Here is a 15,108-nt window from a genome sequence, read left to right as displayed (position 1 = left end):
CCATGCATCACTTACGATTTGAAGTGGTCTGCCAGCACGCCCACCAGCTCGCCCACGCGGCTCTCGCTCTCTGGCTGCATCTTGTGGAGGCACAAGGCCATGTCGTCTTGCTGCTCCGTGTGCAAGACCACCAGCTGGTCCTTGCCGCTTGTGATGCTCATGCCAGTCACCTACAAAAAGCATAGAATGCCCCTGAGTAAGAACCACCCCAGCCAACTGGGCATATCTGCATCCTTAAGCTCTATAGGCAGAAACATTCTTTTACCTGTCCAACATGGGCACATGTATACTGACATCAGATCATGACAGCCAGACCTCTCTGCCACTCTAAATCATTTTTGAACTCTTTTCCCCCCCAAGGTCCATCAACTTCTGTTGAATTATTTTATGCAGCACTCACTCTGACTATAAGCAGTTTCACTGGAATTATGCGGCACGAGAGGGCCAAATTATGCGGCAGGATTAAGTAAATTATGTGGCAAGAAAAGGCAAAATACATTTTGTAACTGTATTACTCATTACTTCGTTTTAAACTTGGTAACACTGTCTGGGCATTGGTTGCACCTCATTAGTGCCACTTTAATACCCAAATAAAGCAATAAGCAACAGACTGCTGACCAGTCAAGTTTTGAAAAGGGATTTCCATCGTGCTGGTACATGTGTCGCTGCATTTTAGTAACTTTTGAACCGTTTGAGTTAGAAGCAATCATTTATTTTGTTAAAATCTGCAGATTTTGCAACACATGACAGAGTATGTGGCAAATTAATAATTATGCGCAAATCGCCGTGGTTTTACAATCACATAATTCCAGTGAGCCTGACTATAAGGAACTGCCTTTTGTTTCTCCTAAGCTTCAATCACAGTAAGTCATATTTTATGGCAACTAACTATAGAGCAAACACACGGAGATGATGGACGGAGTGCTGAAACATTTCAGACACTCCCCCCCAGTCCCAGTGGCAGCTCACCGAGGGAGTGCTACGGGGCTGTGAGGCGGGGCAGGGTGGGGCGGTGCATGGGCAGGGTGGGGAGTAGTAGAGTTCGACATATGACGGGCAGGAGTAAGGTAAGTAATTTAATAAATAAAACAATTTACCTTGCGCACGCTGCATCGCCGAGTTGGTGATGCAGCACCCGCAAGGTAAATTGTTTTATTTGTTTAATTACTTACCTTACTCCTGTCCATCGTATGTCGGACTCTACTATCCCTCCATCCTGCCCCTCCCCCGCCCCGCCCCACCCCACTGCCTCGCAGCACTTCCTCGACGTGCCGCCACTGCCAAATCCAGATCTGGGTTGAATCCATAATCGTTCTTTAGCTCACTACGCCACCCCAGTACAGACACAGCTATATGCAAATCAGTCTTGACCCTGTGCTTCATGGGAACAGTCCAGCCCGAACTGCCAAGCCATGTCTTCCCTGGACCGGAAACAAGCATCCTGGGACTGGTTTCAGGGTAACATAATTATCAGCCAGGCTAGCTTGAATCCAGTGGTAAAGTGAGCAAGGGACCCACGTCTGGGCATACTCTGCCAACTTAGGGCGAACAAAGCAAATACAAGAAGATGATGGATAGAGTGCTGAAACCTTTCAAACACTCACCCCCAGTCACAGATCTGGGTTGAATCCATCATCATTCTTTAGCTCACTTCACCACCCCAGTTCAGATACAGCTATATGCAAATCAGTCTTGAACCTGTGCTTCATGGGAACAGTCCAGCCCGAACTGCCAAGCCATGTCTTCCCTGGACCGGTATCAAGCATCCTGGGACCGGTTTCAGGGTAACACCCCACATCAGCCAGGCTAGCTTGAATCCAGTGGCAAAAGTGAGCAAGGAACCCGCGTCTGGGCATACCCTGCCAACTTAGGGCGAAAAGGAGCAAACACAAGGAAATGATGGACGGAGTGCTGAAACTTTTCAAACACTCACCCTCAGTCACAGATCTGGGTTGAATCCATCATCGTTCTTTAGCTCACTTTGCCACCGCAGTTCAGACACAGCTATATGCAAATCAGTCTTGACCCTGTGCCTCATGGGAACAGTCCAGCCCGAACTGCCAAGCCATGTCTTTTGCATATAGCTGGGTCTGAACTGAGGTGGTGAAGTGACCTAAAGAACAATGATGGATTCAACCTAGATCTGTGACTGGGGGTCGGTGTCTGAAAAGTTTCAGCACGCCGTCCATCATCTTGTGTTTGCTTTGTTCCCATTTTGTCAATGCTGTACAGTATCGCCAAAAGACATTCACCAATCCAAAAGGGCCTAAAGGGGCAGTCTATTGACTTTGCCAGTGCTTGTCATATTTTGTTATCTTTATGCTATTCAGCACCTAAAAGGTACATTATGTTTAGTACTGTTATGCTTTATAAATTCAATATTATTACTACTGCTACAGGTATTCTCCACAACTGGACACAGAACCTGGAATAATACCTCTAGAATGGAGCACAATGTGCCAGATGACCAACACCATTGCATCTTGGACACAGAACAGCAGACATGGAGGAATCAGAAATGGAGAACACACCCTAGATGTTACTTGGGAAGCTTAAAAGAGATAACTTAATTCGATTGTTCTGCTGGCTAACTGCTTGTGCACAACCTAACACCACATTTGCACTCCCAACGTCTCATCACAAATGATGAAAACACTGGATCAAATCTACACAAGATTAAGTTATAGATGTTGGTTCCCACTTGCCATGATCCTAGGGCTCACCTTGTTTAGGGTGATGCATTTCAGCACCTTGAATTGCTTGCTGGGCGCCAGTTTGTAGAGGTGCTGATCGGTGATCAGGATGGCCCGATCCCTGCTCTTATTGAAGCGGTTGATCTGTAAATCGAGAGCAAATAAAACAGAGGTGATGAATAGATGCTTTCGGTTACATCCTGATTTAGGTATAATGCATTCCCCCTCCCTAGTTTCCGTGATACCTGCTTCTCAGCCAGCCAGTGTGTGTGATGTCATAGAATGTTTATGTATGCCTGGAGAGATCCGTTGGAGAGAGTGGGTTGAGCTGCAGGATGCTGCGCCTGGTGGGGCATTGATATAACAACTCTAACCTGTAATTAAGACTTTATTCTTCAAACAAACTTAATTATCAAACCTATGCTAGCTGCCTACCAGGAGCGGCCAGTGCAGGTAAGAGCGGTGGGGCTAGGGGGCGGAGTGGGGGGGAGTCGAAAGACGACAACAAGGGAAAATAATATAGAAAAAAAGAAAAACACTTATCTTGCAAAGTAAGTTTAAAAATGTTTCTTATTTTACCTCTTCATCTATCAACTCTCCCCCCCCGCTCTTACCTGCACAGGCCACTCCTGCTGCCTACTGAGGATCCATCTTTGATTGCAACAATGGAGACGAGTTTGAAAATAACCTACGTCTGAAAGGAGATTAGAGGGAAAGATGAAGTCAACAAGGAAATAATACGAAGAAGATTGATGCCTGAGGAAAGAGGAATGCCCTGGAAGCCCCACCAGTGTCTTTTACACCGGACAGCCTGTGGTCAACAGAAGAGTGAGCCTAGCATTTCGGTAGTGTACCAGCAGCTGGTACAGACATATCTATGGCGGCCTTGCCGGAATGTTGGAGCTGGGATTGATTCGGTGTGGTGCTGTAAACCACGTCTATTTAGACTGTGAAGTTTGCCACCAGAAAGCCTGGATTGCACTTATATTGTGTAGTTTGGATAGGAGGAGCCTACAATTTGGTACATTGGATTGGCCCTTGTAAATGCACAAGGAATTTCACGTGCTACTTTGGACTACAGCGGCCCTTTGTGAAATTTACTAACACGAGCACCATTGCTGTAAATTTACAGCGCAGTGTCAATTTTCAAAAGCGCGGATTTACCAGTAATGTGTTTCTAAGGGAGGCACATGTAATTGTGCACACGAAACATGCTGGATTCACCGATGTAGCCTAGCGAAACATGTTGCCATGGAAGCATGCACATTGTAAACGCACTACGGAGATAAGCCCCGCTTTACCGTCTGCACAAGCTCTGTTTGAATTTGAAGGCAACGTGACAGGTTTGCATGGGATTGTTCCTCCTCAACACAGGAGGGGCTCTTGAGTCACTGGGATTCAAGTGAAGAGTCAGGGTCAAGCAAGTGAAGTAGCTGCCTGCGATCGAGAAACCACACACAGCGTGGCAGGGGCCAGCCCAGAGGGACAGCAGACAGAGCGTAATAGCCAAAGAAGAGCCACTTCCCACCTGGGAGGGGTTAGCACGCGGGCCTTGGAGGGGAAGCCAGACCGGTGAGGGGTCCATGACAAACCCCTATCGGGGGGCGGGACATTAAGCGGGCAGACGGTACGCCGGGGAATTTGCCAGGCGCTGGTTGGGCAGCGTGGTTCAAATGGCCCAATAGGCAGGGGGCCCCCTGCGGGTGTGCTGGAGCGGGTAATGCAAAATTTTGTATACCCACCCCATTTTGCATGTTGTTTTACTAATTAATTAATTATAATCGAACTAATGGTTTGGAGTGATGTGGAAAATACTTACCAACCTTACTAATATAAGAATTACACGTGGGATTTGCACCTGCATGGCCTAATTAATACGTGAACTGAATTCTGTACGCATATTAATGATAGATAATTAGACTATTGCATGATGTATGCCGCTTTTGTGATGTAATTGTGATTTGTGCTTTATTTAGTAAGTATAAACCACACTGAGTGTTGCTTTTGCTAGATAAATAAACACACATATGGGTATTAGCGAGGGAATAACATTTAATTAGCCATTTCTATGTATTAATTGCGTTTTTGTGTTTCTTTGCATAAGTTGACCATTTCGAGTGGCCACAAAATGGCTGACTACTGTATCCGATGAAACCGGCTCCATTGCTCAAGGTTCTGGGTGAAGTGCGCATGCGTCACCGCTAGCAACTGTGGCCTGGACCTGACCCAAGATGAACATGTACCTTCCAAGGACAGCCTGGGACATCAGCCAAATATTTTGAACAAAGACTGTTGTGTGAACCGGAACTGACAAGGGTCATAACCCAAAAGACACTTTCATGAGAACCCAAAAGGATGATCCCTAATTGTCCAATCAGCGAACTTGGATGCCCAAACTTTGATACTTTTTAACATTAATTTTACTATAATTTATGGTAGAATAGAGAGGTAATTATGGCGGTCGTTTTTCCAATTTCCTGATGTGATGTTGACGGAGAGGACGGTGACACTGCAGGACAGCTGTTTCCCTGAATCTTTGACAGACTAATCGAATGCCCAATTTCCTGATGAACTGAACTTTCAAATTTGACGGGCATAGATTGATGAGACTACTGGATTTGACTTAGAAGACGATATTTAGCCATAATAGGTAAATATGATGGTCAGCTGCTTGAACAACTAATGAATTTATTTGCATTAATTAGATAAAGAATTTATTTGACTCATTACAGAAATAGGTTTGTTTGTTTAGTTATGGAAATGTATTAATGAGAAGAGAAAAAGAGAATTAGATAATCACTTAAACAGCAACTAGCAGTTCCACTGCCAAGATTAGGAGAGGAATACCAAAGATGGAATGTAGGTCCTAATGAGCAACAGAAGGTGGTGTAGATTTGTCACTCACTAGGGTAAAAGTGGTATTTCCTTCTCATACCAGCGTTTGGAAGATGATCGCCTCCCACATGGACTAATGGGGAGTGAATGTTGGTGCTATGGGATCTTTGGTCTGTGGTAGAGGGAGGGATTTTGCACTCCACGCTGGAGCAGTTTTTCTGGTAGCAGAATGATGGTTTGCTATTGTTTTGGTTTGATGATTATTGCTTGTATATAGCTTATTGATTATTGATTGGTATTGATATATGTACTAACACTCTATGTTGAGTTGCGTCGAGTTTAATGTTGTTGGTACGGCTTCTGGGATGTAGGAAGTCGGAAGTTTGTAACAGTTCCGTAGCAGGGCAGAGGTAAGTGCTGCTCTCGGGAAAGACAGAATTGTTGTTGCCCTGTAGGTACACAGGGGAAACGTGTGACAATTGAAGTTGCACGGCGCATTGTCTGGGTTCGATTCGGTAGCATCGTCGTGTGTTGCCATTAGAGACATTTATAGTGTGAGAGAAGAGTGTATGATAGCGAAGCTTACCTGTGAAGTTCTGGTCTTAGGTACCAGGGATCCAACTGGCATTCCGATAAAGCTTATCACTGGAAAGGTAATAGGTACTCTCTGAGCTTGTAAGAAGGACAAAGGAGAGGTAAGCGCTGCTTTGTTAACGTATGTGATAATTCTGTAGTAGAACAGACTGTTCGCAGTTCTCGGGAAAGACAGGATTCTGTGTGAATGTACTACATTTTCTTGTATGAACGAGTGTGAATGTAAAGGCATTTGGGTTGATTGCAAAACTCTAGGTTTACTTCTCAGGAGCATTGGGTCTCCAACTATCAGCCTCATGCATCAACCCAAAATCCAGTCGGTAAAATACCGAATCGCTAATAGCTCCCGGTATTAAGTTAAAAATACCCAATCCCAATGCATCAACCCAAAAGCAAAAATCGCTATTTAAGGAATCCTTAAATAGCGATTCTTTAAATAGGGATTCCTAAAATACCGATTCCTTAAATAGGGATTCCTTAAATACCGATTCCTTAAATAGGGATTCCTTAAATACCGATTCCTTAAATAGCGATTGCATTTAAGGAATCCCAAAGTGAGATTCCTTAAATGCAATGCATCAAAGTTAAAAAATTAGCGATTTCGCTAATAGGGGGAGCAAATTACCATGAAGATGAACTGCATGGTAATTTGCAAAAACTTTGAAAAATGCACTTTTGTGCATTTTTCAAAGTTTCATGTTGCGCACACACATGCCCTTAGAGCATGTGTGTGTGCAACATATGTGCACATATCATTTTCAGGGGTGCTATAGGGTGTCATTTTGACACCCTTGCACCCTTGAAATTGCATGAGCAATTTGCGAGAACCTACTGGTACTCGCTATTTGCTCATGCAATCTCCGATTCATTCCTATGGGCCTGGAGGCCCATAGGAATGATTGGGACGGCATTCCTTAATTGCTACTCGCTATTTGCTAGTAGCAATTAAGGAAAGTTAAGGAATCGCTATTTGAATAGCGATTCCTACATGCATAGCCTTTTGCTATTCCTTATTAGCGAATCCTTATTTTTCGCTAATAAGGAATCGCAAATGCTAATGTTGATGCATATGCCCCTATGTGTCTTAAATACTAGAGAAACAATTAGCTAATGCTTGTTAGAAGGGTGAAGTAGAGGGATGTGCTACTTTATCAACGGAAGTAATGATTCCGTAGTAGGGCAGAGGTAAGCGCTGCTCTCGGGAAAGACGGAATTCTCGTGAGAAAGGTCTTTTGCTGTTCTTTGGTTAGCGAAGCGGACAATGGAGATGTTTCTATGTTGTTACTAACAGACGTGTAGAAATTGAAACAAAAACTTACTGAGCAGATTTGTAAAGGAGGGGTAGACAGAAGCAGGAGCAGGAGCTGCCGCAGCGGCTGCTGACGTCAGAACGACCGCGCTGGGATTGGACAGTCGGTCAGAACTGTGAAACGCTCCGGATTGGTGCGTTAGTGTACACCGCGCTAGGAGTGGAGAAATACAGGGTGACGTAGACACTCCTTATTGGTACGTTATTGTGAGTCGCGCTGGGATTTGAGGATTGTGACAGTGACGTAGACGCTCTGAATTGGTGCGTTAGTGTGAGTCGCGCTGTGATTGGATAGAATAGCGGCACAAACGTAAAGAGAGACTAGTGATACGCAAAAGGCAAGAAAATGTATTACGATCCACCAGAAAAAGAGAGAAAAACATGGTTAGGAAGAATCAAGACGTGGTTTAAGAAGGACAAACGAGTAAAGACTAGGGAAGGACAGTTCCTTCCTCCACCGAAAACCCCGGCATCTTATATGATTGCGAAATATGGGTATCATACTTGTATTTGGTTAGATAACTGGGTGAGATATCCAAAGGACGACGGAGTATTAGCTTTTCCAGAGCATGGTTCATTTAATTTGGCTGTTTTGAGAAATTTGAGAGAGAAAATGATGAATCTAGAACCAAGACCTAGACCGACGCAGTTTGAGGCTTTGACGGAATGGGAAGACAAAATGCATTAACGAGAGAGGCAAAGAAATGGTAGGGGATATAGGTACTGGTTTGGAAGACCATACGGACATGAAACGCATAATGATCGAATGAAAAGATGGCGGGATGCGAGTATGACTGAGGGTGTGTTCCCTGTAAGAACTGTAGGAGAGAATGAAGGACGAAAGTGTGTAGAAAAGAGGCATAATGTGGAGTCGAGAGGGTATGGAGCGAATGAGTCCGAGGATGATGTTCTTGATGATATGTTCTATAAAAATCCACCACCGTATCGACCAGAACCAGAAATGTTAACTCCAAGTGCCCCAATGAGAGAAACAATGCGAATTATAAAATCGGAACCAGAATCCCTAAGTTTGAGTAAAAACAGTGCTACTAGGGAAATAGAAAAGAGTTCGGAAGAAAAAACAGATGGAGAAAATTCTGCAGAATTAGCGAAAACAACCCTGGAATTAACTGAGAAAATAAGAGAATTGACTAAGAATCTAGAAGCGGTAACTGTTCCAGTAACAATAGGTCCAGTAATGCCTATTTTTGACAAACAGAAGGACAGTGAGCATTGTTTGACAGTCCCTTACAGAAGTAATAAACCCGTAGAACAACCAAGAGTGAGTCAGAATGAGAATCCATGGAGGCAGACTATGAGTGTAATGAAACCAAATTTTACAAATAATCCATTTATAGATCAGAATTGTGCAGAGAGACGTATGACAATGATAGAGACAGTGTCAGAAACACAAAAAGATTTTGGACACAGAAGTATAGAAAAACCAGTAGGACCATCAACAGAAGAGTAAAGTGAATGGTTAAGAAGCTTGCAGAGGAAAGACAAAGAATCCCAATCAATTGATGTGGCCAAGTTACGAATGGTATTGGAAGAATTAATAGTAGGCACGATCCCAACAGAAAAATTGAAAACCTATCAGGATGAAGAATTATTATTTTTGTGCAAAAATGTGACCTGGAGAGCAAAAAACTTACATAAAAGGTTAGAAGAAGTAGCAAATGAGATGGCCATTAATATTGAAAAGGTAAAAGCCTTACAGAAACCATATCGAGTAGATTTCCCTGAAAAGGACATTGAGAATATGAACACCACAGGACGAATAGGTCAAATTAAGGACATAATCATTTTGCTGAAAAATGGGGAGACGTGGATAAATGGAGAAGCAGGTGGTATAGAAAACGCGATGATGCCTTAGATAAGACATTTTCAGCCTTTCCTGTAAGAGAAAAGGAGAAGGTAGTGACAGAATGCCCTATGAGAGAGATTCCAGGAGGAGGATATGTACATGTCTCATGGACGAGACAGGATATTTTGTCTTTTACGAATGATTTCCCTCGACTACGTGAAAAGCCCGTCAAGTGGTACAGGCAGGTAGGCAGATTTGTGAAATTGTCTAAGGTTTTATGGATTGATTTGAATAGTCTGTTTGACATAATCGTACCAGCAGATCTATGGACAGAGTGCAAATTAATGATTAATTGGCCAAGCAAGGAATATCCTAGGGATCCTAAAACAGGAGCTCCAGACCCCGAGGTAATGAAGAAATATGAGCAGGTTATGGTATTTCTGAAAAATAAAGTGCCCCCTAAAGAGACAGATTGGGTAAAAATTGATCGAACACACCAGGAAAGTAAAGAGTCAGTACATGCATATTACGAGAGGCTAATACAAGCTTTTACTCAATTTAGCGGAGATGAGAATCTGAGTGAAAAGGATTTGAGTCATTTTGTATACAGATTTGTATATGGTTTACGTCCAGAAATTGGTGAGATGATTAAACAGCATACAGTAGATTGGCAAAAACAAGAAAATAGATGAAGTATTGAGACATGCTAAATACTTCAGTGATGAAATTGAAGCAAAACAGCGGAAGCTAAAAGAGAAGGCAATGTGGGCACAGGTAAAGGTAGCGGAGAGACAAGAAGCACAATTAGTGGAACAAGCAGGGTCAAAGCCGAAATTTAATACTGGGAAGTATAAAGGGAATATTGAAGAGGCTAAAAAGAAATTTCCGTGTCATAATTGCGGCAGGATAGGACATTGGAAATCCGAGTGTAAGTTTCCCCCGAGTACTAACAATGAAAATCCATCATTGAATCCACAGGTGCAGCATGAGGTGAGTGGTCAACTGCAGCAACAGCAGCAAGTTGTTCCCCCACAGAATCAGGTGCCAAAACCGCCATTTCCACAGAGCAGAAACACACAGAAGTATAGTAGTGAATCGGGATTCTACAATGAAGAACAGGTAAATAAGCCGCCACGCGCTAGCGCTGTCTCGCAGTATTGGCTGCAACGCGATGAGAGTGACTCAGAAGAGAGCTATTGACGGTGCCGAAGGGAGGAAGGAGAGTGCGTACTTGGCGCAACTCTAGAAGTAGACCAGACAGGACATTTTGTAGATGGGAAGGTTAATGATGAAAATATTACTTTCCTAGTGGATACTGGTGCTACTCGATCAACTGTTAGATCAGCTGATGTTAAGAATCTTCCTCTCTCGGATGAAACGATCCAAGTAGTTGGTGTGTCCAACAGACAGATTAAAACATATCTTACAGACACAGTGAAAGTTAGCATAGGGAAATTTTCAGAAATGCACCGCTTTGTGGTGTGTGACACCAGTCCTGTGAATTTATTAGGTAGGGACCTGTTGTGCAAAATGAATTGCACTATATTCTGTACTCCGGATGGAATAGCTTTTGAAACACCAGATGATGATGTACTGTATAAGATGACCATAGCTAACAGAGAAAATGAAGTTACTGAAACATATGCTGTATTCAACCCTGATGAATTACCTAAAGAATTGAGACAATCTGTAAAAGCAGAAGTTTGGGATTTCACTGGAGAAGATGTAGGACTAATGAGAAATGTAGATCCAATTAAAATAACCGTAAAGGAAGAAGTAACATATCCAAATGTTCCGCAATACATATTGACACCTGAAATAATTGAAGGTGTAACTCCTGTAATAGAGAAAATGATCAGGCAAGGAATTTTGAGAGAAATAATGAGTAGTCCATGTAATTCACCGATAATGGGACTGAAAAAGCCTAACAGGAAATTCCGGATAGTGCAAGATCTGAGAAAGGTGAATAAAATTGTGGTATCATGTTGTCCCATTGTACCAAATCCATCAGTGATTTTATATCAGATTCCCCATGATGCAGAATGGTATACAGTGATTGATCTGTGTCATGCTTTCTTTTCCATCCCATTGCACCACGACAGTCAGCAAATTTTTGCATTTCGTTTTGGTGAGCGTATTTTGGCATGGTGCCGAATCCCACAGGGTATACAGAAAGCCCCTCAATATTCAATCAGCTATTAAAGAAGTCTTTGGAGAGTCTAGAAATGCCAGAAAGCTCTGTATTAGTCCAATACATTGATGACCTTTTGGTGGCGTCAAAAACACGTGAAGCTTGTGAGGTAGACACGATAGCCTTGCTGAATCATATGGCAGATGGAGGACTTAAAGTGTCACCATCGAAATTACAATTTTGTAAGAAGGAAGTACAGTATTTGGGACATAACATTGAGAAAGGACTAAGGAAAATTACCATAGACAGAATCAGAATAATAAAAGAAATGAGAGCTCCCATGACTCAAAGAGAAGTGAGAATGTTTTTGGGAATGGTTGGATAATGTCGTCAGTGGATCAGCAACTTTTCCTTGATCGCAAAACCTTTGGTGCGATTAACGAGAAGTGATGTGAAAGATCCCATTGAACTAAGTAAAGAGGAATTGGCAGCATTCAGAAAATTGAGAGATGGTTTGTGTGAAGCACCTGCATTAGGTATGCCTGACTATGAGAAAGAATTTGAGTTGTATTGCAGTGAGAGAAATGGATGTGCACTTTCTGTGTTGATCCAGAAGCATGGAAAACTGAGAAGACCAATTGCATATTTTTCATCAATGCTTGATCCAGTAGCTGTAGCTTTACCTGGATGTTTGAAAGCAGTGGCTGCAACATGTTGAAGTTTGGAGCAGAGTGAAGGAATTGTGATGGGATATCCATTGAAAGTGTTTGTACCTCATGATGTAGCGATTCTGTTGACAAGGAGTCGTACTCAGTATATGACACACAGTCGGTTGACTAAATATGAGAAGGTCATATTGGGTCCAACTAATGTGAGTCTTGCAAGATGTTTGAATGTGAATCCTGCAACTTTGTTGCCTGATGCTGAGATTGTGGAAGTAAGAGATGAAATGGATTATGATTGTTTGGATGTACTAGATTTTTGTACAAAACCACGACCAGATATAAAAGATGTACCTTTGCCAGAAAGTGATTTTGTGATGTTCGTTGATGGGTCATGTTTAAGAACAGATGAAGGAGTGCTGAGTGCAGCGTATGCAGTATGCACAGTCGCAGCAGTAATAGAAGCATCATATCTGAAAGGAGTGAAATCAGCCCAAGTAGCAGAACTTGTGGCTTTGACTAGAGCATGCAAGATTGGGAAGAGTGTGAGAGTGACTGTGATAACTGACAGCCAGTATGGCTTTGGAGTGGTCCATGACTTCGGCCAATTATGGCTACAAAGAGGTTTCCTGACCTCGAGTGGGACTCTTATTAAGAATTCAGAAGTGGTTGGAAAGTTGCTTGAGGCGATACAGCTGCCTAGACAATTGGCTGTTGTAAAATGTGCTGCTCATAGTCAAGGTGGTGATTATATCGCCACCGGGAACAGGTACGCCAATGACATGGCACAGTATTGCACACAAAATCAGAATTCGGTCAATCTGGCTAAGGAAAGAGAAATGTCTTCTTGCTCATTGATGTTTACTAACATTGTGGGAACTTGGAAAGAGGTAAGACAATTGCAGGAAGTGGCAGGAGATGAGGAAATGAGACAGTGGGTAAAAGCAGGATGTGCCCCAAGGGAAAAGGATCATGTGTGGGTCTACCGAGATGGAAGACCAGTTATGCCTGATAGCGTGATGTCTACCATGACACGGATGTATCATGGCCAGGGACATATTGGGAGAGATGCCATGATCAGGTCATTTAAGCAGACCTGGTACAATGCAAAATTCAGACTTGTAGCAGAAAGTCTTTGTCAAAGATGCTTAATATGTCAGCAATACAATCCTGGAAGGAAGACAGTGGTGAGTCTGGGAACAATAGGTCGGGCAGGCGGGCCTTTCACCAGAATGCAAGTAGATTTCATTGAGATGCCTCCCTGTAACAGACTGAGGTATGTTTTAGTTGTGGTCTGCCTATTCTCTAGGTGGGTGGAAGCATTCCCAACAAGAAGAAATGATGGGTTGACAGTTGCCAAGCTACTGCTGAGAGAGTTCATCCCCAGGTTCGGGTTCCCAGTGACATTTGAGTCAGGGCGAGGAGGACATTTCCATAATGAGATTGTAGGATTAATTTGTGAAGCATTGAATGTACAACAAAAACTACATTGTGCCTACCGACCAGAAGCTTCTGGTGTGGTTGAACAGATGAATGGTACTATCAAAAAAAGAATAGGGAAAATGTGTTTGGCCACAGGTATGAAATGGCCTGATGTCTTGCCTCTAGTACTCATGACAATTAGGTCAATTCCAGACAGAACTACAGGATTGAGTCCTCATGAAATAATCATGGGACGTGCTATGAGACATGTGTTTATACCAGTCAATAAGCTGATGACTATAACTGATGACATGGTGTTGGAATACTGTAAAGGCCTGGCTGACGCAGTTCATTCTGTGTTTCATCAGGTTGGAGCAGATGCCACCACACTTGAAAAGAAGCCAGCCCATGATCTGAGCCCAGGTGACTGGGTAAGGATAATGGTCCACAGAAGAAGAAATTGGTTGGTTCCAAGGTGGGGAAAACCACGACAAGTCATTCTGACCACGACCACAGCTGTGAAGTGTGCTGGACTGAAAAACTGGATCCATGCAAGTCATACATTGAGAATTCAGAATCCGGTGGACAGCACAGGAAAAGAATACTTTGATGAATCAGAATCAAGTACTGAGTCAGATGACGAAGGGTCAAAGACACGAGAAAACTCTGAAAGGGGGGAAACAGAACCAAGTTCAGCTTTGGTCCCCAGAAGTAGCTCTCTGAGAAGAAGATTGCAGATTTCTGAATACAGCGATTCTGGAAACGAGCAAGAAGCGCAGGGTTCTAAAAAAAGAACACAGAAAGAAAAGAGGAAAGAGTACTGAAGAAACAATAAGAGAAATTTGTGAAAAGGAAGTACCAGATGAGAGACTGAGAGAAATTCCACCTGAAATAACAAATTTAAGTGAACAAGGGACAGGTACAGAGAGAGAGGGACAGATTTCTGCGGTAGACCCCCGAGGAGGTGTAGGGAACTGCAACATCCAGATAGGTGAAGGGACAAGTAGCCAGCAGGAAGATTGCATGTCAGAGATTCGAGGAGGGACAGAAGTAGGGAAAACAAAACAAGTGGTGGAAGAAGAAGTCGTTGAAAAGACAAAGCAAGTTGAGACAGAGTCTGAAGAGAGTGAAAATGAAATACATGAAGGTCGAGTTCTAAGAAAGAGAGCTTGGAGGAATGAAAAAAATGACAAACGGAGTAAAGTAAAAAGAGTTGCGAGAGATGATGTTTGGCCCAATAAAATAAGGAAACTGAGATATGGACTGACAGGAGTGAATTCACCAAGAGCTGAACAGGTGAATGAAGTGACATGTCAACAAAAATCAAAAGAAGATGAAATAACTGAAGATAAAGAGAGTAAAAGAACAAGGAAACCTAACTAGAAGTATAAGTCACCGGAATGGACGTACGTGGCTCTGCCTGAAAAGGGAGAAGAGGCAGATATTCAAGGAAATCCAGAGGAGGCTGTACTGAAAGTGGTTGAGGACGAAGTAGAATCGGAAATCCTGAGAGTTCTCTTGTCCAATATTGGAGAAGAAGAAACGGAAGTTCAGGAAAATCTGTATTTGGATGACGAGAGGAAAGTAAAGAATGATGAGATGCCAAACTGAATAAATCAAGAAAACTATTGATGAAGAGAACGAGATATTGAATC

At 42.9% G+C, this 15,108-nt stretch overlaps 1 protein-coding gene across 2 annotated transcripts in view; it reads right to left on the bottom strand.

Annotated features, from left to right (window-relative positions):
- Positions 1-15,108, bottom strand: part of LOC146796188 (unconventional myosin-Ig-like) — a 1,225,789-nt gene that overhangs the window by 332,514 nt on the left and 878,167 nt on the right. For both annotated transcript variants that reach the window (XM_085628614.1, XM_085628615.1), the window contains exons 20-21: positions 2,724-2,837; positions 16-170 (exon numbers count right to left, since the gene is read on the bottom strand). In XM_085628614.1, coding sequence (XP_085484740.1) covers positions 16-170; positions 2,724-2,837 — 269 coding nt within the window. The remainder of the gene's footprint in view (positions 1-15; positions 171-2,723; positions 2,838-15,108) is intronic.

The sequence above is a fragment of the Triturus cristatus genome, chromosome 10 (genome assembly GCF_964204655.1).
Source record: "Triturus cristatus chromosome 10, aTriCri1.1, whole genome shotgun sequence".
Lineage (NCBI taxonomy): Eukaryota > Metazoa > Chordata > Amphibia > Caudata > Salamandridae > Triturus > Triturus cristatus.
The sequence above is the reverse complement of the archived record's forward strand: the minus strand, read 5'-3'. Positions and strand labels throughout refer to the sequence as shown.